Consider the following 24,036-nt stretch of genomic DNA (forward strand, 5'->3'; position numbering starts at 1 on the left):
AACATTTAAAAGTTACTGCTACATATTTTTGGATTCTTTTTAAAGGGATACAGTTTCCTCCCATCTGGGACCTATTTCGAAATTTTTGCATGTAATAAAATTTTATTCTCTTTTATTTAGTTTGTTATGGATGTCGATTGTAGGATGTATTAAAGCACTTTTGGCGGCCTTATCTACCACTTAATTGCCAATGATATTACAATGCGCAGGTATCCACTCATAACAAATATGTATTCTTTTATGATGAAGTTTTGTCTGGAGCATCAACAACTCATAAATGAACTGTTCTTCGTTGTTGTTTTTCAAAGCTATATAGTGCTCCAAGAGAGTCACAGGATATAACCGCTCCTGATGTGAGTAATCCTAGCTGGTACCTGTATTTGGTTAACCAATATGGCAGCTAATTCTGCTCTGTATGAAGATGTATAATTGTTGTGTAGTCTTTTGGATTCTATGTTGAAGCGTGGTATAAAAAATGCAGCAGCTGCCCCGCCCGTATCTGGAGACTGAGCCATCCGTAAATAATTATGTAGGTGGTTTGGCCACTTCTGGTTAATAAGTTCTTCTCTGCTGGTCTATATATAATTATCAGGCGCTTTCACTAGCGTGTCTACGGGGGGGGGGGGGCATATGGGGCAGTCTGCCCCCCTGACGAGCCACAACCCATGCAAAGGACGTATCCCTGCCCCCCTGACGAGCTTGAAAGACCTTTTTTGCCCCCCCCCCTGACGAGCTTGAAGACCTTTATTGCCCCCCCCCCTGACGAGCTTGAATACCTTTTTTTTTTTTTTTTTGCTTGTCAAATGTTTTCTCTGGTACAAAATCCTTTATTTGTGATTGAAGACCTTTTTTTTTTTTTTTTTGCTTGTCAATTTTTTTTTGGCGGACGGTTTTGCCCCCCCCCCTCCCCCTGTGGAAAATCCTATGGGCGCTTTAGACCCGGGGGGGGGCCACTTACATTGACGAGTGGATACCATGCGCGACCAAGAAAACACGTAAAAAGGATGTCTTTTTCAAGATAGGGCACGTTACGTACGTAACGTGATTAGGGTGTCAAAAACACAAAAATAATGAAAAAAGGGTATCTATTTCGCTAGGAAAGCTACGTGTTTAGGGTCACATTTGCGGGGATGATCAAACAAAAATTAACATGTTGTATAAAGGATGTCCTTTTTGCCCCAACACTACGTGTTTAGAGTCCCGATTTGCGCGAGGTGAGGAAGGTGGGGCCATATTAAACCAAATGGTGTGTGTAAATTAGACAAAACCGACGACCGCCGGACCCGTGACACAACAATAAAATATCGCTGTATACTTGTTTAGGGGTTCATTTCAGGGAATACTTGCCAAGAGTATAGTTTTGTTTCCAATGCTTGTTAAGGGTAGGGTTTCAGACGCCAATATACTTGTTAAGGGGTGCATTTTCAGAACATGGAAAATACGTGTTTAGGGTGCTTTTCGAGACCCCGTGGTCGCGCATGGTATCCACTTGCCAATGGAAGTGGCCCCCCCCGGGGCTTTAGACCATGCAGGTGCCCATTTAATAATAACAATTTTTAAACAACAGTTAAAAGCTACTGAAATGATTAAATCTGATCTTAAAACTTGTGCATTTTAATAACAAGAAGAAGACCCAGTACAGGGCAAGAAACCGGGAGCTTACGTGTACGTAACACGGAAATAAATTTTATTAATTATTATCTTTATTTCCGTGGTACTATACTATGCAAGAAACCACAGAGATACGATCTTACGTATATATACGTAAGCTCCCGAAATTAAGGGAGCTAAGCAGCCGGCCCCCTACGTCAATAAATTGCACAGTGTTGCTATGACGCCGTGCCCTAGTTAAGTTGTAAAGGAAAGACTCTATCTTCTCATCGACCCCAAATCGTACTTTATCACTAGGATTGTATTTTATAATTGGTAAGATATCGATGAATATCTCTATTTGCCTCTGTATTTACTTAGGATTCTTGTGTCGTGAGAATTTTTTAAAGCTTTGACCAACTCTAACAAAGCTATTAAAATAATAATATGAGTGAGTTAGAATTATGCGTTACGAATACCGGTACGGTACGAGATGCGGGGATCGAACTTCGAAGAGGCCAGACATGCCGGAGGCGGTGGATAGCGAGCGAGAGCGACCCTCCACCGTCCTGCTCCGCCGCCGTGGCCGATGGCTGCTGGGTTGCGCTTGAGCCAAACATCTTGTATGACTATGAGAAGAAGGTTATGAGTGGTCTCTGTAATTGGTAAGAAGAGCAAACTGAGTTCAGCGGAACAACCAATAAAACAGAGACCGGAGCAGTTTTGTTTTGGTCTAGGCCTACCGACCGTCTAGAACCTCGCAATAGTGTGAGTGCATGAGCCTGGCCTGGCCTCTACTCTAGTCTACATCATTACATGTAGACCAAAAGCTTCGGTGTCTGTTATTATGTTGGTTGTTCAGCCGAACTCCGTTGGCTTCACTCACCAAATACAGAGAAATTAAAAAAATAAAAAAATGTTAAAAAACTCCTCGAAACAGATGGCTACCTGCTGTCTAGTCTACATGTAGCCTCTCTACTCTCTAGGCCTACCTCAGGCGATGTTCGTGCAGGCTCCACTTCACTACCGCTACACTACGGCTACGCTCCACCTACCCGAACATCGGGACAGTGAACTAGATCGGATATTCCGAGTCATATTAGGTGGGATGGCAATCATGGTTATCGTAAAAATATAAAGAGGGATATGAATGACTTAATATCCACTTGTTCACTGCAACCACCCTGCCTGTGGGGAATTTACAGGTTGGACTATGGCATGCCAATGCTGTACAGAGCACACACTTTAAAAAATGATTAAAATATCAATTTTGTGACCAAAATTACTAATTTCTGTACAGTTGCAATTTATTTTTCATTAGTAACTTGGGAATAATTTTTGTATTCACTAGAGCGCTCAAAAACTTGAATTTTGGGCATATTTTTGTGTACGCCCTCTATTGGTGGAAAATAATATGGCAAGAAAATTTTCATTTTTTTATCTCTAATTTTAATTAAGAAAAAAATAATTTAAAGAATCAAATTCACTTAGGGCCAAGTTGTATGATGAATAGGTGTAATGGAAACTGTCAGTTTAAAAAAATCAAGCATTTGTCCCAAAGAAAAAGAGAAAATAAGCCAAACATTGCCATCCTTATTTTGCCACACATGGAGATATAACTGAGAACAAGGTTATATCATAACCTTGTTCATTGAATGAGTGTTAATATCTTACTTTACACCCAGCCGTATTTCACTCCGTGTCCACCCTCCGGTTATCCTCAAAATTGTTGATTTTGGGCCAGTATCTTTTTCCTCACACGTATTATTCACGGCCGATTTCAAAACATCGCAATTTTGGTCACAAAAGAGATATTTTAATCCTTTTTTAAAGTGTGTGCTCTGTACAGCATTGGCATGCCATAGTCCAACCTGTAAATTCCCCACAGGCAGGGTGGTTGCAGTGAACAAGTGGTCTAGCCTCAAGTTGAGGACTTCGTGATGATATTTTTTAATATTTTGACATAGAACTTCTTAGAAGAAGAAGACATGATATATAGATTATAGTGAGACCACCACTGCCGGTCGATATGTGGTGGCACCACATATCGACCACCTCTTTTGAAACCGACCACCTTGCGCGCATTAAAATGATTGAGTATTATTACAAACGATACTCACGGGAGAGTAGGCGCAGTGTCCATATAGGAACGGGAAGAATCTATTTTACAAGAGAAAAAGAAGTAGATCTATCGTCCCTTGATTTTCCCTGTGCACGGCAGCATGCAATGAACCCTTGAGTGTCTGCTAGCTCCAGAGCTCCAGGCTACATTTGACATGGCCAGACAAACTTATACTTTTTGTTATAGGCCCGTATTCTGAAGTCGGGTTTAACTTAGACCATGGTCTAACTCTGTGCTAAAATTTTGGGAAGCCAAATGTTTCAAAATTTTGTTTACAGTAAATGCTTCTCATGTTTACTGTGCTCTACTAATTCTTTCATGGTGAAGACAACTGTCAGACTTGTCCTTCCCAGGCAGTTAATAATGTTTTGGGAGTCAAATGAGCTGATACATTGAACCTCTACTGTTATAGATTTATGTAACAACTGGCTTTCCATAGTTAAACCACAACTTAAAACCAGAGTTTAAATTAAACCTGACTTCAGAATACGGGCCATAGAGTGTAGATTTTATCGCAAATAGCTTCACGCAAGGATCATGGGATCAAAAAGGGGTCTAGTCTAGAGCGCTACTACATGTATTGTCCGAATGTGACCATGCGAACATTACCAGCCGACTATCTCGTGTTGCCATGTGTCTTGAACTCGCCCCATTTGTGTTACGTTATATTTTATTATGCTATATATATTTAGCTTTATATTGATTAATTTCATGACAATACATGCATGTTAAACCAAATAAAAATTTAAAAAGCGTAGCAACACCATTTTTGTGGGGCGAGTTCAAGTTGTATGGCCGTGTACAATATAGTCTAAATTTGGTATTGAAATACGATCGTCGTGTGAAGCTTTTTGCTTTCATCTCGAAAACATATCGTTTTATCATAAAGTAAAAAAAAATAAATGTTTCAACATTACAGTAGGACATCGCAGACAAGGTCAAGTCAACTTTTTCAGCTCTGCCATAATAATTGGTTGTGGTCATCATCAACGGAAAGACAAATCTATTCAAAAATATAAAATGAGTTTGCTTCTTCATTATGGGCAACAGGGATAAATGTATTATCTAAGTTGGAATCATGATGTGGGAAGACAAGTGCAAGTTCTTTCCATTTTTGTGCACTGTCTGCATATTCTGAGCTGTGTGACTGTGCAAAGTGCTCTTGTATGCACAGAGTCTGGACACTTCTTGGTCCACGGACAGGACGTCAGCGAGGTTGAGGAAAGTCCTGGCAGAGAAGGTGATAATTCAGTTTAGTAAATGTCACAGACTGTAATCCATGGGCTTCTAAGCATAAAGTCAAACTACTGTAATTATTAAAGGTCAAGTCCACCTCAGAAAAATGTTGATTTGAATCAATAGAGAAAAATCAGACAAGCACAATGCTAATAATTTCATCAAAATCGGATGTGAAATAAGAAAGTTTTGACATTTCATAGTTTCGCTTATTTTTAACAAAATAGTTGTATGAACGAGCCAGTTACATCCAAATTAGAGAGTTGATGATGTCACTCACTATTTCTTTTGTCTTTTATTGTTTGAATTATACAATATTTCAATTTTTACGAATTTGACAATTAGGACCTCATTGCCTGAACCACAAAATGTTAAAATAATGGAATTCTACGTGTTCAGGGAGGAATGAAACTTCATTTCACATGACAATGACGAGAAAATCAAAATATTTCATATAATAAAATACAAAAGAAATAGTGAGTGAGTGATGTCATCGGTTCCCTCATTTGCATACCGTCCGGGATGCGCATATAACTGTTTTGTGAAATGAAGCGAAACTTTAAAATGTCATAACTTTCTTATTTTACATCCGATTTTGATGAAATTTTTAGTGTTATGCTCGTTGAATTGTTCTCTTTTTATTCAAATCAAGTTTTTGTTGGAGTGGACTTGTCCTTTAAGTGTATATATTGTTGATCATGTTAGAGCTTTCTCTTGCCATTATAGACCAATTGAAGAAACTGCCATCATGTCTGGATCTGGATCCCCAGCAAGGTCTCCATCACCTTCACAGTCACCAAACTCTGGTGAGAAAAAATCTAGTAAGTTTGTTTTTATTGTAATATCCACATCAGGCATGATGTTCAACGATTTAGAGTGGCTGCAAGTGGCATTATTTATTGATTTCATCTCGTATATTTTGTCTTGTTATCCACATTGCAAAAGAGAGTCGTAGTAGGAACTGCTTTTCAATAACAAAATCATAGCTTTGAAAGTATGTATGGGTTTATTTAATGAAATCTGGGCATAGGTAATCAAATGTTGCTAATTATTCAGCATGAATTTCAGGTCACAAATCAAGGTTAAACATTTTTTATTTATGAACTTTAACTTTGTTATTGTAAGTTATAAAATTCTGGTTCATAAAACTTGGACATAATGTTATCAAGTCTCATCAAATATGTGAGTAGAATTTGAGTCCTTGGGTTGAGGTCAGGGTCATTTAGGTCAAGGACGGTCATATAGCTGAGATTTTAAAAGAATAAGTATTTCATTGAATTTAAGGAGACTTGTGAGTTTGTTTACAACTATCGCAAATCACATGGAATAAACAACATATTACGAAATGAGAGTGATTGAATTGAAATTTTTAATATTTAAAAATACACCCTGTACCTTTGAGTATAGAATATCAACAATAGACCTTATGCATTAATGTCATCATGCGGCCATTGAATCCATTGCCTTGCATGCGTTGGTGATCTGCAGCTGACGCATTCTTTTCTGGACAACTCCATTTACACTTATATCCTCTGAGCATAGAGCTATGCTCTGAGGGAGGGCCGTAATGATGTCAAATGCAAAAGTTTGTCATTAAATTTTGATCACTTGATCAAAGTAATGTTCAACAGAATCAACACCTTTATCAAATATTTGAATATGATTATACAATATGTCTGATAAAATTTGAATATAATCTGGCTTAAATGTTTTGCAGGACAAGATATTGTTTCTCGACAATCCGGAAGAGTGACCTTCCCACAATCCATCAAATCAGCTTCCCAAAATTCAGTAATAACAGGTAATTAACTTATTATTTTATTTTTTATTTATAACCAAATTTATTTCTTTATTTTGTGTAGCCGAACACTCTTTCATTTCTTTCAACATTTCTTTAAGTGTTTTAATGAGATTTATTATTCTATAGTATATACTCAAGTATCGTTAGAGGGGTTGTGGCTCAGTTGACAAGTCTTTGGACTTTAAACCACAAGGTCCGGAGATCGTTTGGCAAGGCATTTATCTACATTTGTTACTCTCCACCCAGGTGTAGTAAATGGGTACCTGGTAAGAAGGAATTCCTTGAATGCTCAATGTGCCTGATCAGGGTAGCCATGCTATAGCTGGGGAAATAGTATGCAGCGCTTAGAAACATTTGTATTAAGCATTATATAAATGTTGCATATTATAATTGTTATTATGTTGATATTTTTAAAATTGATTTTTACTTTATATGCTGTTATATGTGTTTAGTGGATTTACATTTTTTTTCTTATTACTGTTATGAACTATTTGTATTCTTTATTTTTGTTCGTGTTCAAATGTCTTGCCTGATAAGTCAAAGGTTCTTATTTATGAGCAGTGGCGGACTGTGACCCGGAGGAGACAAAACATTGGAGGGGCACAGCATTGTTCAGAAACAATACAGTGCCCCTCCAATCATTGTCTCTACTGGGTCACGGTCCGCCACTGTTTATGAGATTGTACTTGAGTTATTGCTTGATTTGTTAAAACTATGAATCATCATTTCCTTCTGTGTAATACTTTCATTTATTTGTATTTATTATATTGATTGTACATTGATACCACAGAAGATGAAGAAATGCCAGCCGACTTCAATCCGTTCACCATGCCTGCTGATAATGATATATTCATGTTACGAGACAAGGAAAGGCAGAGAAAGAAAGCAGTAAGTCATTCATTCTTTCAGCTGTTGAGAGAAATGAATATTACTTTTCTCAACTTAAGGACGCCACAGTTAAAGTGAAATCCATGTTATTTTCACAAAATTTTGCACATAGTGACATGTACTTTAGCACCTGACTATTCCAAATATGCAAAAATTAACATGGGTTCATGACTTCATGTACTTGATTTTTTTGCTATCGAGCTTCACGCAATTGGAAGTATTCATACTCGACGTCATATTCATCATACTTTTCAGAACGGCAGAGTAAAGTATTCTGAAATTGTAGAAGTATTTTTAAAAAATAGGGTCCATGGAATATTTCTGGCTAATTGGGTTCATAAAATAACAAATCGGGCCTGCAGTTGGAATGCAGATAAAGGGGAAAATCAGCTGATACATTGTACCTACAGTTGATTAATCACCTGTTCATCCATTGTTACATCAATGAGCATAGTGTAAAAATATGCACAAATCATGATGCACACAAATAACTGTGGAACGTCCTTATGTCTATTGCATTTTGATGTAAGGGGGTGTTTTTGTTTTTTAAAGTCATCAAAATAATTTTCGATTTTTTTTTTCTTCAAACTATTCAAATTTTAGCCAGCCTTTACATTATGTAATGGTACTCGCAGACTTAGTCATTGTGATATCAATCTTCATTTTTTGTCTCGCCTGCATAGCAGAGCAAGATTATACATGTAGGCGCTGCTTTTCTGATGGCGCTAGCGTCAACATTGAATTCTTAACCCAAGGTTAAGTTTTTGAAAAGACATCATAATTGAGAGTGTATATTGACCTAGTTCATGAAACTTGGACATGATGGTAATGAAGTATTATTGAACATCCTGTCTGAGTTTCAGGTCACATGACTAAGATCAAAGGTCATTTAGGGTCAATGAACTCTGGCCTAGTTAAGGGTATTTGTTGATTTGCGATCATAACTTTTAAAGATTATGGATATAGTTCATGTATTGTGGACATACTGGTAATCAAGTGTCACTGATCATATTGCACAAGTCTTGGGTAACATGTCATTTAGGGTCAATGAACGTAGTATTATCTTATATGAATGTTTTTATTTGTGAATAATTATTTCATAGTCAGTACTGCTGCTATATTGAATCGCGTAATGCAGACGAGGCTGCCAGAGGGGCTCCACTTGCTCTGTTAATATGTAATTATCTTATTGTTAGGCCATAAAGGCAAAATCCAGCCTGCTTTACTATTGATTGTTGAGTCTACTTCCATTACTGAGAATACTTGATAAGTTGCTGTATTTGTTGTACCAATTTAGTTTAATGCCTTGGGGTAGGGTGTATATTAAAATCAAATAATAATGTGTTCATTTGGTTAATCACATCTGCTCTGGCTCTATTGGTTATGGTCTTCTTTCATTTTTTTCTCTGTAAACAGGAAAGAATCAAGCAAAGGGGACTCAAAGTCCATGAAAAGACAACATACACATCTCGTGTTAATGCCTTGAGGGCCTCTATGAGAAGGCCTTTGGATGAACTTGATGCTGAAGAAGACGATGAAGCAGGAGATGAGAAGGCACTGGCTGTTAAGGATGACCCTTCATTTACTATTGCTGTCACAAGAGGTATTTATCATAAATAACAATGATGTACTTGGTTAAAACAGGGTTTAAAAGTATGTCCACTCGGTTTTGTGAAAAAATGAAGAAATACTGGGTAATGATTTCTTTCAAGTTTTGATTTTGTGACATACGGACAGCTTCCTGAATAAGTAATTTCAAAAATATTTTGTCATTCTTTGATAGATTTTCACTGAATCTATATTGATAAATTTCTATCACTTATCAGCTGTTAATAAAGCAAAATCACGCTACATGTAACTCCATGGTGGTTTTCCATCATCATATTTATCTCTCAAGCAATCTAAAAATGGTTTGGTAACAAGTACTATAACTTTCTTGACCATGAAGCCAGAATTCCTTTCAAAATGAGGAATAAAAAGCAAAGATAGAGTGCACATATTTCTGCATTTTGACCTTTACCTCACATAATCATACATAAATCTGTGAGCTATGCCATATTTTCTATATTTAAAAAACAATTGAAATTCAAAGAGATGTATTAAACATTTTTAGATCTATTATCTAGTAACAACAAAAATCAAATACATAAGTTTCAAATGAAATAATTACAGTTCAGAGAAGATAAGAGCAAATAAGTAACAGTCCTAAAGTTATCACAAACAAGTCAGTTGTTGATATGATGATTATGTAATAATGTAAGAAGTTATATTTCTTATTGTATTCATAAAAAACTGTTTAGTCTTTGGAATTGTGTTTATTGATAGAGGATAGATATGTACTCTCATTTACTCTCTTTGTTATCAGACAGACATGTTGAGAAAGAGAGCCTTCCAGACTACATTGCCAAGAAGCGAGAGATGTTTCTGGTTCAATATTCCCTGGGCGTGAAGCGAGATGAGATGCGCAAGCTAGAAGAGATTGCATCAGCAGAGGAGAGGAAGCTAGAGCTGGCTGAGCAATACCTGGAGGAGGATGCAGCCATGTTTGATGAATTCCTCAAGGAGAATGACAAGAACTCTGTAGAGGCAATCAAAATGTTAGCTTGAAATACCTGTTCTGCTCCTTTTAAGTTGTATCTGAATTTACAGTATCTGCATTAATTCAGTGAAAAATTCTCCAAACATCAGTGTAATCCATGTTTCATTTTCCCCTCATGCAAAGAGTAGAATGTTCAAAATATAATGTAAATTATTGTAATTGCTGGCATTCATCCATTACTTTTGAATTGATGAGGTACGTGATAAAGGTATGTTGGACAGTTAGCAAGTACTCAGATTATTAAAGAAATATTCAACAAAATTTTATTTATGTCACAGTGTAATGATTTTTTTTATAAAGGTAAAACAAAACTAAGGGACCCCCCCAAAAAAAAAAGAAGGTAGAGTAGTGAGGGCTGTATATTATATCTTATGAGTAAAGGTATGGTTAAGCTTGATATTTCTTTCAGACTGGTGCAGAAGTGGAAAGCTGATTCTAGCTATTTAGGGGTTATTCTAGTTGAATTTACCTAAAACTGCTCTCCTAACAAGTCAGAAAGTAAGAGCATTAAACAGTTGGGTAGCTTTACTTAAACTGCACGCAGATTTCATCTTAAAAATTTATGTGAATTTTGAATATTTACAGAGCTGAAGCAGAAACAAAGGCCAAGATGGAAAAGGTGCAAGAAATCAGGAAAATCAATGAAGAGATTGGACGTATCAGAGGGTAAGTTGCTCAGGTTACTTTGCTTTTTTGACTTATGGAATAAATAATGATACTTGCTTCTTTTACAGTGCATTACACATATTTATACATCTACAATAATGGACACAATTTTACCTTCTGTCAGATGCAACTATGTCAGAATTACCCATGCAGCATAATCCTCTTCAAAATAAAAACAAAAATGACATAGAATGGAATTAGTTTAATACATAAATAGATTATAAAGTATTGTAGTGTACCTAATCAGCACATAAGGTGAGAAAGCAATCACACTTCAATTCTTTATTAATTATTTAGATACTGTGTCAATGATGCATAAATAATTTACCATTCCTCAAAGACAGTTATCTAAGTAAAAAACATGGCATTATGCACAAACAGGCTTATAATCCAGACACTTGTGGCTCATGGCCTTTAAAAAATATGTTCTATTTTGATAAATGGGGACTTCATTAACCTATCTATTTGCCCTATAGTGACCAAATTGCCCTTTAGATGTATAATTCTCAATTACAGTAACTGAGAATGGGTTTTTTACATGTACATTAAAATTATTACAGAATAGTTTATCAGTAAAGAGAAAGATGGGCCTTTGCTCACTGTAGTATACGCTAATATTCTCATTCTTGTATTGCGTTAAATGTTGGGTAGATTCTACCAATGTTTCTCTTACGTTTTTGTCTCACCTGCATAGCAGAGTGAGACTATAGGCGCCGCTTTTCCGACGGCGGCGGCGGCGGCGTCAACACCAAATCTTAACCTGAGGTTAAGTTTTTGAAATGACAGCATAACTTAGAAAGTATATGGACCTAGTTCATGAAACTTGGCCATAAGGTTAATCAAGTATTACTGAACATCTTGCCTGAGTTTCATGTCACATGACCAAGGTCAAAGGTCATTTAGGGTCAATGAACTTAGACCATGTTGGGGGAATCAACATCAAAATCTTAACCTAAGGTTAAGTTTTTGAAATGTCATCATAACTTAGAAAATATATGGACCTAGTTCATGAAACCTATACATAAGGTTAATCAAGTATCACTGAACATCTTGCATGAGTTTCACGTCACATGATCAAGGTCAAAGGTCATTTAGGGTCAATGAACTTTGGCCGAATTGGGGGTATCTGTTGAATTACCATCATAACTTTGAAAGTTTATGGATCTGATTCATGAAACTTGGACATAATAGTAATCAAGTATTACTGAACATCCTGTGCAAGTTTCAGGTCACATGATCAAGGTCAAAGGTCATTTAGGGTCAATGAACTTTGGCCAAATTGGGGTATTTGTTGAATTACAGCCATAAATTTGAAAGTGTGTTGGTCTAGTTCATAAAACTTGGACATAAGAGTAATCAAGTATCACTGAACATCCTGTGCGAGTTTCAGGTCACATGATCAAGGTCATAGGTCATGTAAGGTCAAAGAACTTTGGACACGTTGGGGGTATTTGTTGAATTGCCATCATATCTCTATAAGTGTATTGGTCTAGTTCATAAAACGTGGAAATAAGAGTAACCAAGTATCACTGAACATCTTGTGCGAGTTATAGTAGTTTTCAAAATCAGCACTGCTGCTATATTGAATCGCGTGATGCAGGTGAGACGGCCAGAGGCATTCCACTTGTTGATATCTGACATTCTTATTTTTCATCTTTTTGGGGGTTTCGTTTAGTGAAATTTCAAAGAATGAGGTGCTGCTGAAAGACTACCAACTCTACAAGAAGTTTTTAGATTCTCTCACACCCGCAGAATGGAAAGAAGAAAATAGAACACAGAGGATGGAGAAGAGGAAACTGAAGAATAAAGATCATGAGAAACTCACATCAGCAAGCAGGAAGAAAGGTGAATACAGTGATATAATCTGAATCAATTTTGTTATCAATGGCATGCTCTTATTCCATGCCAACCTATCTATCAATAAGCTAATCAATTACACAGTTTGATTAAGTTCAGTAACTTGTAGCAGGAGCTTGTTATCTCTCAGTGATAGCATTACCTATATTGTTTTTAAAGTCTACATCTCTTTAACCTGAGCACAGTTTTGACAATGCTGAATGCCAGCAGTTTGCTTTAATTGCATGACTAATTAAAAGGAAACTTTCGGTATTACACTAAGAACACAAATGAGTTTTGTTTTCAGGATTTAAGTGCAAACAATATTCCACAATGTTGCCTTGAGGCCGGAAATTCACAGGAGTATAGTTTTCTAATTTTATCACTTGTTAATCCACTTTGTACAAGTATGTCAGAGAGTAAATATTTTTTATTTTGCTGTTAGTATGATGCAAAGTGTTTACAAATAAATCTCTTCAAAATATTCAGCTTATACAGTACATGCATGCCTGTTTCATACTCTGTCCGCGATTGTTCTGCATAGACATTCACATTCTAGGCCTACAAAAAAAAAAAAAAAAACATTTATGTGACATTACTGCTAGACAGTCTCTTCATGGCCTTGAGTTGTACACTATATGTACATACAAATTTGAGAAATTCATTATTTTTTCCTCTTTGAATTTTGAAATGTGCAAGACTAAAAGGAATTTGATATGAAGCGGTTCAATCTTGTCACTTACTTTCTGAATACAGTATCGTCTGCAAGTACTGAAGGAAGAAATTCTCGGTCCAGTATGTCAAAGGGTCTGGGCAAGGCATCTAGTAGAGGATCAGCTGTCAAGAGGTATTATATTGAGCTTTAATAAATCATTCTATATTACATGTGTGGTGCTGGAGATTAAGGATTTGATTTTGATTATCTCTAGTTTATTTTGCATATTAACTTACCAACTGTTTTGGCTGATTATTTGTTTTCATTTATCTAAAGGTGTCCATCTTGGAGATATTGTGATTGATATCAATATTTATTGGGGATAGATTTGAATTCATTGAGATAAACAATTCAGTTCAACCCTTGTTTTATTGTTAAAGATTTGGGTGAAAGTATAAAGTTCTAAATTAACAATAGTCTTTGCTGAAATGCATGTTAGGCATTCTGTAGATGTTCTGTAGAGTATCTAAATTTTGACATTTTGAGCATTTATTGTGTTTGCTACTGTTTGCCTTTCCAGAGCAACGATTCAGAGTCCAGCTAAGAGTGAAGATGAAGCACGACCAGCAGATGACGACTCAGACTATGAGAGCGATGAGGTAGCAATCCATATTATCATTCCCTAACTAATATCAAATAACACCTCTAAAACTAATACCTTTACGGGAATAGAATGTTACTTTTAGCATTGAATAAACAATAATCTAAATTTGCATAGCTAAACCTAGGGAAATAATTGTAAAGGAAGAAAAACATTCTTAGAAAAAACTTATTGTCGACGAGCTTTTAAAAACTTGTTATGTAAAAAAAAAATTTTTTTTGTTTTATTGACATCAGTGGCAACCTGCTATTATGAGGTTGTTATAGGTCTAACATGCACCTATTTTAAATACAATGTTTTAACAGCCCATGAAGGTTATATTCATGATTGACGCATTTGCAAAAGGTAAGGTGATAAATGTACTTTGTAAAGTAGTGTTAGAGTCTGTTTCATGTTTTTCATTGTCATGAACTGTTGTTTCCTTGATAAGAAATGCTGTGGAATACTGAAGCAGCCGGGAAGGATAAACTCCTTAAGTTGGCAAGAGTCTGACCAGTATTTTTACTTAGATGAAGGAAAAGAATAAGGATAAGAAGGATTGTAATATCATGTAACACTTACCACTGTATTAAGCACTGTGTTATATATTGTTATTAGTTGTAGGAGCAATAGTAGCATTATAGGGACAAAGGCTATCTGTTATTGTCTTGGCCACCAGAAGTGAAGGCAAGACTAAGGGATCCAAATGTCGTCCGTCCGTCGCAAACATGATGACACATAACTCTGCAACCGTTAGTCACTTTTCAACTAAACTTGGATTGTAGATGTACTTAGGGAACCTGCATGTAATTCTGCAGTTGGAGGTCACACGGTAAGGTCAAAGGTCATTTTGAGGTCATTGTTATGACAACTCCACAACTGAAGTCACTTTTGAACCAAATTTGGGTTGTAGCTGTACTTAGTAGACCTGCATGTCATTGTGTTCAGAGGTCACATGGTAAGGTCAAAGGTCATTTTGAGGTCAACATTAAAGTTTACATGCAAGACTCTTATGACAAATGTTATTCCATCCCAGTTATTTTACAATGAACTTTTGATACCGGTACAATTCTGTTGCGTGCCCTCGCAAATCATGATGTATTTCTGATTACTTTCACAAGTGGGCAAGACATGACATCGCTTATGCCTTGTAATAAAATTTGAAGATTTTTAAACATTATCTTTGCTTTTGTTTTTGTTAGGAGCCAGAGTTGTTCTTCAGTGACCCTCAACAGCTTCTTGATATATTTGCTGACTTGGAGGAACAGAACCTATCCTTGATTCAGAACAGTCAAGAAACAGAAGAAAACCTAGAGGAGATCAAACAGACCATCTCATCAACAGAAACAAGAATGTGAGTTTAATAGATGGACAGACAACTTCCACACTCATGTAGTAGTAGTACCGGTAGTAATAGTATGGTTTATTTATTCACTGATCATAGCAGCTCGTAGGCTGATTTGCTTTCAGTTTACAAGTTAAAGAGATCCAATGTAGAAAATATGAATAAGTGATAAGTGATTAATAGAGGAAAGAGATGAGGATGGGCATAATATCATTGTATTAATAATAATGAAGAAATTTAATGGGTGTTGAAAATTGATCAGCATGTGAATACAGTTATCCTTATTAAAGATATCAACAAAATCTGTTTCTAAATACAGCTGTATAGGTGCAACGTTGCATAGAAAGACATATTTCAAGAGTATTATTAACCCTGATTGGTGTTATATCCCATAATAATAAACTTTCATACCCCTTCTCTGAATATCAAGAACTAGACTATTTTACTATTGTAATCATTTGCATTTTTTATTATTTTGGTTTTCAGGGACCGTGAAACAGAGATTCTTAAGCAGCAGATTGACATGTTAAAACATGCCATTGATAGAGAAGAGGAGAAGGCCAAAGATCTAGAGCACAAATCCAAGTAAGTTTGATCATAATGAAAACCCCTTTTCATATATCCCATCTATGATTATGGAGACATTAATGAGAATACCCTGCTGAATATGATCAGTTCCTTGAGATCATAGCAAGTCAGACATGATGATGTTATAATGAATAATTATTATATTTGCTAAAATTGAGCTTGAACCTTGTTACATCAGGATTAAAATTTGAACAAAGACTTGGTACTCATAACACTTGTGTATAGAACAAGAGATTTGCCGATAGATTTTAATGCATTTAATCCCCCTGGTAACATGTTATGAATTGCTAAACTAAAACAAAGAACAGACTACATCCATTATTGAGGGTTATATTATTGTTGAGAGATGGATAATTTGTGAAGTACATTTAATGATTAATCTATCTCCAGCTATTTCTCACAGATTCTTTGTTTTGAAATTACTTTGCCATATTTAAGACTTTGATAGAATTTGTGATCATATTTTGTTGCCAACAAAAAATCAGGTAAATAGCAAAATAAATGTAAATAATAGTAAAATGATGCACGTATGTATTTTAATTCCAAGAATGCAATATGCAATTAATGTAACAACTCAGTGTAATGCAATAAGTTATATTTACCACTTTGCTTTTAGAATGTTTTCTTTTGGTGAATTCAAGGCAGAAGACCAGGTAAGAAATCTTAGCAGTATTTGGTAATGAATGTATGTAAATGTTGTTGACTGATCTAAACAACAAGACTGAACAAGATTTATGTACCAACACATTTATTTAAGACAAGAGTACCAAGAGAAGGGCAGGAATGGAGATAAGAGACAGAAACAGGCAGTCATACAGACACATCTTGCACATTCATGGTATTAAAGCCCCCCCCCAAAAAAAAAAATTGTTTTTAATATCATGTTCGTGTTTTGTTTGTTTGTTTTCACTAAAATCTGTTTGTTTTTTTATGTTGTATTTGCTGTTTACAATGTTCATTGATGGATTTTTTTTTTTACCAAAGGGTATTGAATTAAAGTGCAGCAGCTTTGTTTGTTTTTAGAGGTGTGTTGTGACAATTTTTACAGGGATCTACAAGTGCAGCCAATAAATCGTCAGCAGGTCGATCTGTAGATTCCCCATCGTCAACCGTAAGAGATTCAGATTCCACAAGTCCTATCAAATCCTTCTCTTACAGCCTGGGACTATGGACATGCATGTGACATTCATACCTTATTGGCCAGCTTAGTCCCATTTGCTTATATTTCTTGTGGTCTTAGGGGAGACTGTGTGCAATTCTTTATCATGTAAAAACATGATTGCTTATATTCCCTTTGGTACTGCAGTATTTGAATTTTCTTTTACTTAAGGAGCACTAGATCTTTTCTTGTATGTCTTGTGATTGATACTGCATGTAATTACTAAAATTCAGTTTTAGTATCTTTGAATCTGGATTGTTTTTTCCAAGCTGTAGAATCTTTCTTACACTGTTATCAAAAAGAGTACTCCTGTCTGTCATTAAAAAATGCAAACCTTCTTTCTGTAAGAAAGCTCCCTCTTTGTTTTTATGAGCATGATTTCGCATGAATGAAATACTGGTTTTATGATTGCTTGATAAATCCCACATTTCCTTTACTGGCTTCCGTTATAAGGGAATTTCCATATGGAATCTTGTCTTTTCAGCTCTAGTATATAAAATTTTTGCATTAGCTATGAAAGTTCTCAAATAATGTATCATATGCATGATGGAATGCTTTACACTATGTTCTAAATTCAGAAATGAGCTTGAGATGATTACTGAGATTCAACATCTGATTCCACATATAATAAAATGATCATATATGTAAGCGTGCAATTTACATGTTAAGCTTGCATAAGTTGACTTGAAAATCTAAGGGGTAGTGTATGCAGCATGCGTAATGTTATACGTTTCATTTGTACCATTTGTACACTTGTAATTGGCAACGCTGTAGTCCCGTAGTCGCAATCGCTTTATGGCTGGCTCTGTACTGAAGGTACAGTGTGCTGTGGGATAGTGGCATGATGGAGTGAAGAGAATTGTGAAGCCATGTATACAGCTAGCTTTGCGGATTTAATTTTCAAGGCTCACGCTGGACAATTTTGGCAGGTCTGGGGAACAGAGATGTTGTAACAGGGTTCTTGTGAGCAGGGTAGGACGGCTTCTGAATGGAACTTTTGTCATATGTAGAATGTAGAGATAACAGAAATCCAGGTCTAACAAAGGGGGTCATCAAATTGGCTTACTACAAATGTATGGGAGTACCCCCTTTTGAAACCGTTTTCAATGTATATAGTCAAGCCAACATCACTGTCATTGTTTTTATTCCGTCCTGCTACTACTTGATTGAACTTTTCTGAATGCATGGAAATGGCATGACTTTTGTATACATGCAATTTTTTATATTCATTACTCATCCTTCATTTCAGTCATATCTGAGGGGCACACTTTTTTGTTTCAATTAATTCATTCAATATTAGTGCACCCTAATTTTTATGGATTTTTGCAGGTGTATAAATATATTTTTATTTTTTCATATTCTATATTTTTAGTCATGTGGTTTCATGTTTTATGTTTAAATTCAGCATGTAAACTCTTTATTAAGTGGCATTCTTCAAGATATTTCAAAAAAGGTGATGGTGGCTTAACCACAAATATTTTGTCAAGTTTAAAGTCTTCCAGGAAATACCAATATCAGGTTCCACTTTTGGAAGATAATTTGCTGCTAAATCACATTGCATGCTCAAGTAGGGGTGCATGGTGCTACATGCAAACAGGGATGGGGTGAAGTAGCCCCCCTCCCCCATGCTTTTTCAAGAAGTGGAACAATGGAGTAAAAAGGAGTAAAGTGGAAGAAGAAAGAAAGGAGGGTATAAAAAAAAGGAGGCCTTAATTGTGTATAGAACACAACCCTATTATTTAAGTGAAAGAAACCTCCCCCTCCTCGAACTACATAGACACCACCTATTTGCTTTATTTCAATTTGATTTTAGATTAACTTATCTCAAGTAGGAAGAACAACATATCACCAAGTTACATTTTAACACTCAAGCACAAGATTATTGTTTGCATAAGCAAATGGGTAGTGCCCCCTTTTCATAAAATGTCTTTCCCTTTATGTTGTATTCATTATTACACTTAGTAAAGAACTGTGCACAAAAAAAAACTGAGTTTTTAGATGATGTAAATACTTTATGAGCAAAAGCCATGTGTGAAAATGGTGGGTTTATGAAACTTGTGACAATACAATTAATTGGATACATGTATGAAATACAAATCATTTTTGTACACTGGATATGATTTCAGATACATATTCCTTTTAGTACACAGGCCATGATGCAAAGTTGATTAATGATTTCCCACAATTTTTTTTATTGCAGGAAGCCATGTTGGATACATTAAACAACAAAGTAGAAGAGGTCTACGCCAATTGTATTGGTGACAATGAAGCAAATATCAGGTTTGTGTTTTTTGCTTTGACATCTGTATCTACACAACAACAAAGAAAATCTCCTAATTCAACAATATTTCATAATGTACATGCAGAGAATATTACTGTCAGAAGATGATAATACTGACAGGTTTATGCCAGTCCCCAATTTTGGTGCCTTGTATAATTCTGTAGGATCACAGAAATATTGGGTTGTTTGTCTTATTTGAAGAGAGTGACAAATAGTCATGAAAATCCATGCTTGTAACAATTTAACTTTTGTGATGATTGTTGTTACAGTGACTATTATGAAAAAAAAAAAATTGCATGTTAAAACAGAAGTATTACTAATTATGATTTTAAACAGAAGTATTTAATACCAATTCTTATCTTAAATGGAATGGATAATGTGTATATTTGTGCAGCACCTACATCGCCACTATCTTTAACAAGGTTACCTTGAAGATGGAATGAATGAATGAATGAACGAATGAATTAGTGAATTAACAATTCACTAATTAAGTAACATATAAATGAATAAAAAGATAATCAAATTACAGTAAATCATTTGATTGAGAAAGTGATACATATTTCTTTTATGACAAATAATGGGCAGATTTCAAATCACCTGGTTGATATATCACTCTGCACATTAGCAGTAACACTTGATGCGATTGATATTGTTACAACAGCACTCTCCAGATGCTGACGAACATAGAGAACAAACTGGAGGAACTCTTTGAGAGCATCGAGACCATGCCCCCAGAGAAGGTCGAAGCTGCAGAGAAGGCCAAGGAGAAAGAGAGACGTCTCCGCCTTCGGGAGGAGAAGTTGGAGGCTCAGAGGATTCACCAAGAGGAGAGGGTTAGGAGAGCCCTAGAAAGGGCACAGGCAGATCCCAAGAAAAAGGTAGGTGTCATCAGGTGATTCAGCCTCTGTACTGACATTTCTTTTGGTGAAAAGGGTGATATTTGATAAAGTAGCTCATAAAGTTACTCATAACAGCTGGATTGTGGAAAGCAAAACAACAATTCTCACTGAGCAAAAGTTAAAGCTAAGTAGACCATTATATTTTACTTTCTAATAACAGTTTAAGCATTACAAGACCAGCTTTTATTACAGGGGGTGGGGTGCGTTTGACCCCTCTGGATATTGGCCAGTGACAGCGTTGTGCACCGGAAATCAACATGCTTGTCACCCTTATCATAAATTGCGGTCAATTTCTTTTTTTAATTGTGTGATGTCATTACTCATGCTAATTTATACATGAATTTCTGCTCTAAATAAAGAAATATATTTATGTTAGGTCTTGATACTCCTTTTGGTCTTTTAAAACTTCTACTGTAAAAAAAAAAGATTAAATATTTTCTTGTGTGTTTTGCTTTTTATTTTGTCTTTTTCTTTTTTTATGAAATTTATGAGTACACTTTTCTGCTCATAAACATGCAATTTTTAGTTCAGTTATAAAAGATCACACTTAATTAATTAAGAGTGAAAGAGACATTTGAATTAACATTCTGCACAAATTCAAGTTTTTGAGTATTTCTTAGTCTCACACATGTAAGGAATTATATGTACTTCACAACTGTATACACAGGCCTTGCAAATTTGATATCAAAAGTCATGCAAGACTTGAAAGAAAAAAAGATATTAAACATAAGTCATCAGTAACATTGACTCCAGTATTTATCAACATTTGTAATGCCTGATATTTTTTTGGATATCAATGATAAATACCTCAAGTGTTACACTACTTATACATCATTTGTTGATAGTCAACAGGAATTAATCCATAATTTGCTTGCTTGTTTTTTGTTCCAGACTGGTCGCAAACTTGTCTATCGTTCAGAGCCCCCACAAACGAAGCGCAAAGTTGATCGTTCCAAGGAGAAGGCCAACAAAGAGGAGGAGGAGATGGCATATTTCTTTACGTAGGATATTCTTAACATGGTTAATGTCAAATTGTCTTAATGATTGAATATTACCCCAAGGTCTTTTGAATTCTCTATGCTCATATTTTGACTTTGGCAAACAGGTTTGCAAGATCAATCATGACATAATGAGCTATGAGGAACCTCAAATTCATCCGTCTATACATTTTTTAAGGGTTTTCACTTGTATAACTACTTCTATTTTGGCTGAGAGTTGTGACTGATATGGAATTAAGACAAATACATTGTTTAAAGTGGAACATTATCAGGAATCTTCAAGAAAATATGATATATATCTCATTTTACTTCTCTGCCATTTTACAAATTATTCCACCCTTCTCTATTTAATAGTGCTTGGTATTTCTTGTTCTTTATACTGTCATGATGGGACCTCCCCATCCAACCCCCCCCAAAAAAAAAAAATTGACTTGTTCAACACATTTGACATGCTTAACACATGAAGGAAATGAAGGAACAGAATATAAATACTGAAGGGAAAAATGATTAACGATTACAGAGTTAACTGTCTATACGCTTTCATTGGCTACCACAGTATCTAATGTTTACAAATATATATATCTTGTATTCGTTTGAAAGGCCTTTGCATTATCTTGTTTATAAATGAATGCATTTTGTACAGAATGAGAATCTATATTATGAAGTATAAATTATGCATATTAAATAATTATCAACATTTTAAAACTTTTAAAACTTTTAAAACTTTGCTTTTGTGGTTTAAGAGTCACATATAGAAGCATTAAAGATAATTAGGGGGAGGAGCAATGGGGTAAATGGAGACTATTAAGTTTGGAGTGGGGGGAGAGGAAGGGTGAAAGGGATGGTGATGATTGTCACTCAGTCTACACCCTAAACAGTTGGATATATGTTGAGAGAGATGGCAAAATGGAGAGATAAAGACGTGAGTGGGGGGAGAGGGTAAAATGGGAGTGAGAGAAAAAATAGTTGGATACATGAAAGTGAAAAGGACAGAGTATCTTGTAATCTGTTATGCAGAAAGAACTTAAAATAAGACGAGACATGCACAAGTGCTCTCTGGTGTGAAACCTCTGATGAAGCTAAAATCCTTTGAGATCTGCTGCCTCGTAGCAGTCTGTTTCGACCCCTATAATAGAATTGTTCTTTCTATGATATATTTTGAGCATTCAGTTAAAAGAAATGTCATGTTGTTTCAGGCACTCCACAAATATCGCATGATCCAGATGGATGTATTTTGAATAGAAATAGGATTTGCTTTAATCTATGTTCAAAGTAGGAGGCACCGAATTGATGTTTAAACTATAGGGAGCGGCGATTGGATGTTCGACCGGAGGCGACAAATTCATGTTTCAGAGGGGGGGATACTCATATTTCACATGGGGGAACCGAATTCATGGTTAACCGCGAGGGCGCCAAATTGACCTTAAATTTAGGGGGCGCCATACAAATTGCTCGTATTGCCTGGTTATAGTGAGATGATACACGTCCTGCCAAAAAAGGTTAAATGCGTCTGAATTAAAATATCCCGTTTTTACGATACAAAAAAGCGAGATAGGTATCCCGTTCAGGATCACAAAAAAGGGCTGAATATAAAACTCAGCTCGCTACGCCCTCGCAATATTTGATTAGTGAGTTAGGTATCCACTCCATAGATCCCACACATAAGTCCTTAAAATGTTAGGATTCCAATATGCATAGGCAGATTCAGGGGGCAAAGCGGCTCTACGAATTTCCTTCTCTTGCAGCAGCTGCCAATTCAGACCCATACCTAATGATTTACCATCCAGATGAAATGTAAGCCCCCCCCCCCCCCCCCCCCCCCCATTGACAGAGAGAAAAAAGAAGAGGAATTAGAGCTTAAAACAGTCCTTATCTTAAGTGAGTATATAAAACATCAGCTCGCGCTTGCATTTGTTAATTGTTTTGGGGGTTACACAGTACGTGTGTTTTTTTTTATTAAAATGATGATTAAAATGTATTTTTTAGATCGGAATATAAAAAAAAATGGCTCACTCTTCGCACTCGTCTCATTTAGTGAAGATTTCCATCCTTTCCTTTGCCTTTAGAAAAAAATGCAAAGAACGTCCTATTCTGGGGTCAAAATCTACCCCCTCCTAAATTTAGCTCCTGCTTCGCGCTCGCACAAATTGTTAATTAGAATGCCCACTTTTCAGGTCGTAAAATAAAATAATAAATCATGTGACGCTTCATTTCAATCGTTTGATCAGATGCCCATTGTCTTCATGGTATAACAAACAGTTGGCCCATTCATAGAACATCAACTTTTTAGTCAGAAAATGAATTTTTTTAGCTCGCTTCGCGCTCACATCACTTGTTTAGTTAGAAACTTATTTTACTATTCTCATGGCTAAAAATTGCTTTAAAAAATCCGGTTTAAAAGTCGAAAAATCAAAGTTTTTCAGTTCGTACTTTGCGCTCGTATCAATTTTTTAGTGAGATAGTTACAAAATGTGCTGACAATTTCCAGTTTAAAATTCGGAAAATCAAAGATTTTGAGCTCGCGCTTCGCATCAGTTCTTCTATTCTGTTCATGGTTACAAAAAGTGCTTAAAAAATCATGGACCTGGCCACGGCGGATTATCTATTGTTACCGGGGGTGCTGTGACAATGCTCAGCACCCCCATTAACAATAGACTAATCCTCCGTGGATAGGTCCCTGTAAAAAATTGCAGGTTAAAAGTCAGAAAAAAAATGTTCAGCTCGCGCTCGCGT

General features: G+C 35.8%; 1 protein-coding gene across 2 annotated transcripts; it reads left to right on the forward strand.

The window, feature by feature from the left end:
• The first annotated feature begins 1,818 nt into the window (after positions 1 to 1,818).
• On the forward strand, positions 1,819 to 21,711 carry LOC129257087 (cilia- and flagella-associated protein 100-like). Of its 2 annotated transcripts, none has more exons than XM_064097261.1 (16): positions 1,819 to 1,926; positions 5,675 to 5,769; positions 6,666 to 6,749; positions 7,540 to 7,637; positions 9,054 to 9,240; positions 10,003 to 10,234; positions 10,822 to 10,902; positions 12,578 to 12,747; positions 13,495 to 13,585; positions 13,974 to 14,052; positions 15,236 to 15,387; positions 15,865 to 15,963; positions 16,583 to 16,619; positions 19,326 to 19,405; positions 20,068 to 20,284; positions 21,197 to 21,711. In XM_064097261.1, exons 2-16 carry the CDS (start codon positions 5,697 to 5,699, stop codon positions 21,308 to 21,310), a joined length of 1,794 nt encoding a protein of 597 aa, XP_063953331.1. In that variant the 5' UTR covers positions 1,819 to 1,926; positions 5,675 to 5,696; the 3' UTR covers positions 21,311 to 21,711. The 2 variants fall into 2 exon arrangements, with proteins under 2 accessions (XP_063953331.1, XP_063953332.1); XM_064097262.1 differs by having other exon boundaries at positions 1,826 to 1,926; positions 5,675 to 5,754.
• Positions 21,712 to 24,036: the final 2,325 nt, after the last annotated feature.

This window comes from Lytechinus pictus, chromosome 3 (genome assembly GCF_037042905.1).
Source record: "Lytechinus pictus isolate F3 Inbred chromosome 3, Lp3.0, whole genome shotgun sequence".
NCBI lineage: Eukaryota > Metazoa > Echinodermata > Echinoidea > Temnopleuroida > Toxopneustidae > Lytechinus > Lytechinus pictus.

Coding starts and splice junctions, on each gene's coding strand:
- LOC129257087 (XM_064097261.1), top strand. CDS start 5,697: ATGTCTGGATCTGGATCCCCAGCAAGGTCTCCATCACCTTCACAGTCA. Junction 15,388..15,864: donor TCATCAACAGAAACAAGAAT/GTGAGTTTAATA, acceptor TTTGGTTTTCAG/GGACCGTGAAACAGAGATTC. Junction 16,620..19,325: donor AATTCAAGGCAGAAGACCAG/GTAAGAAATCTT, acceptor TTTTTATTGCAG/GAAGCCATGTTGGATACATT.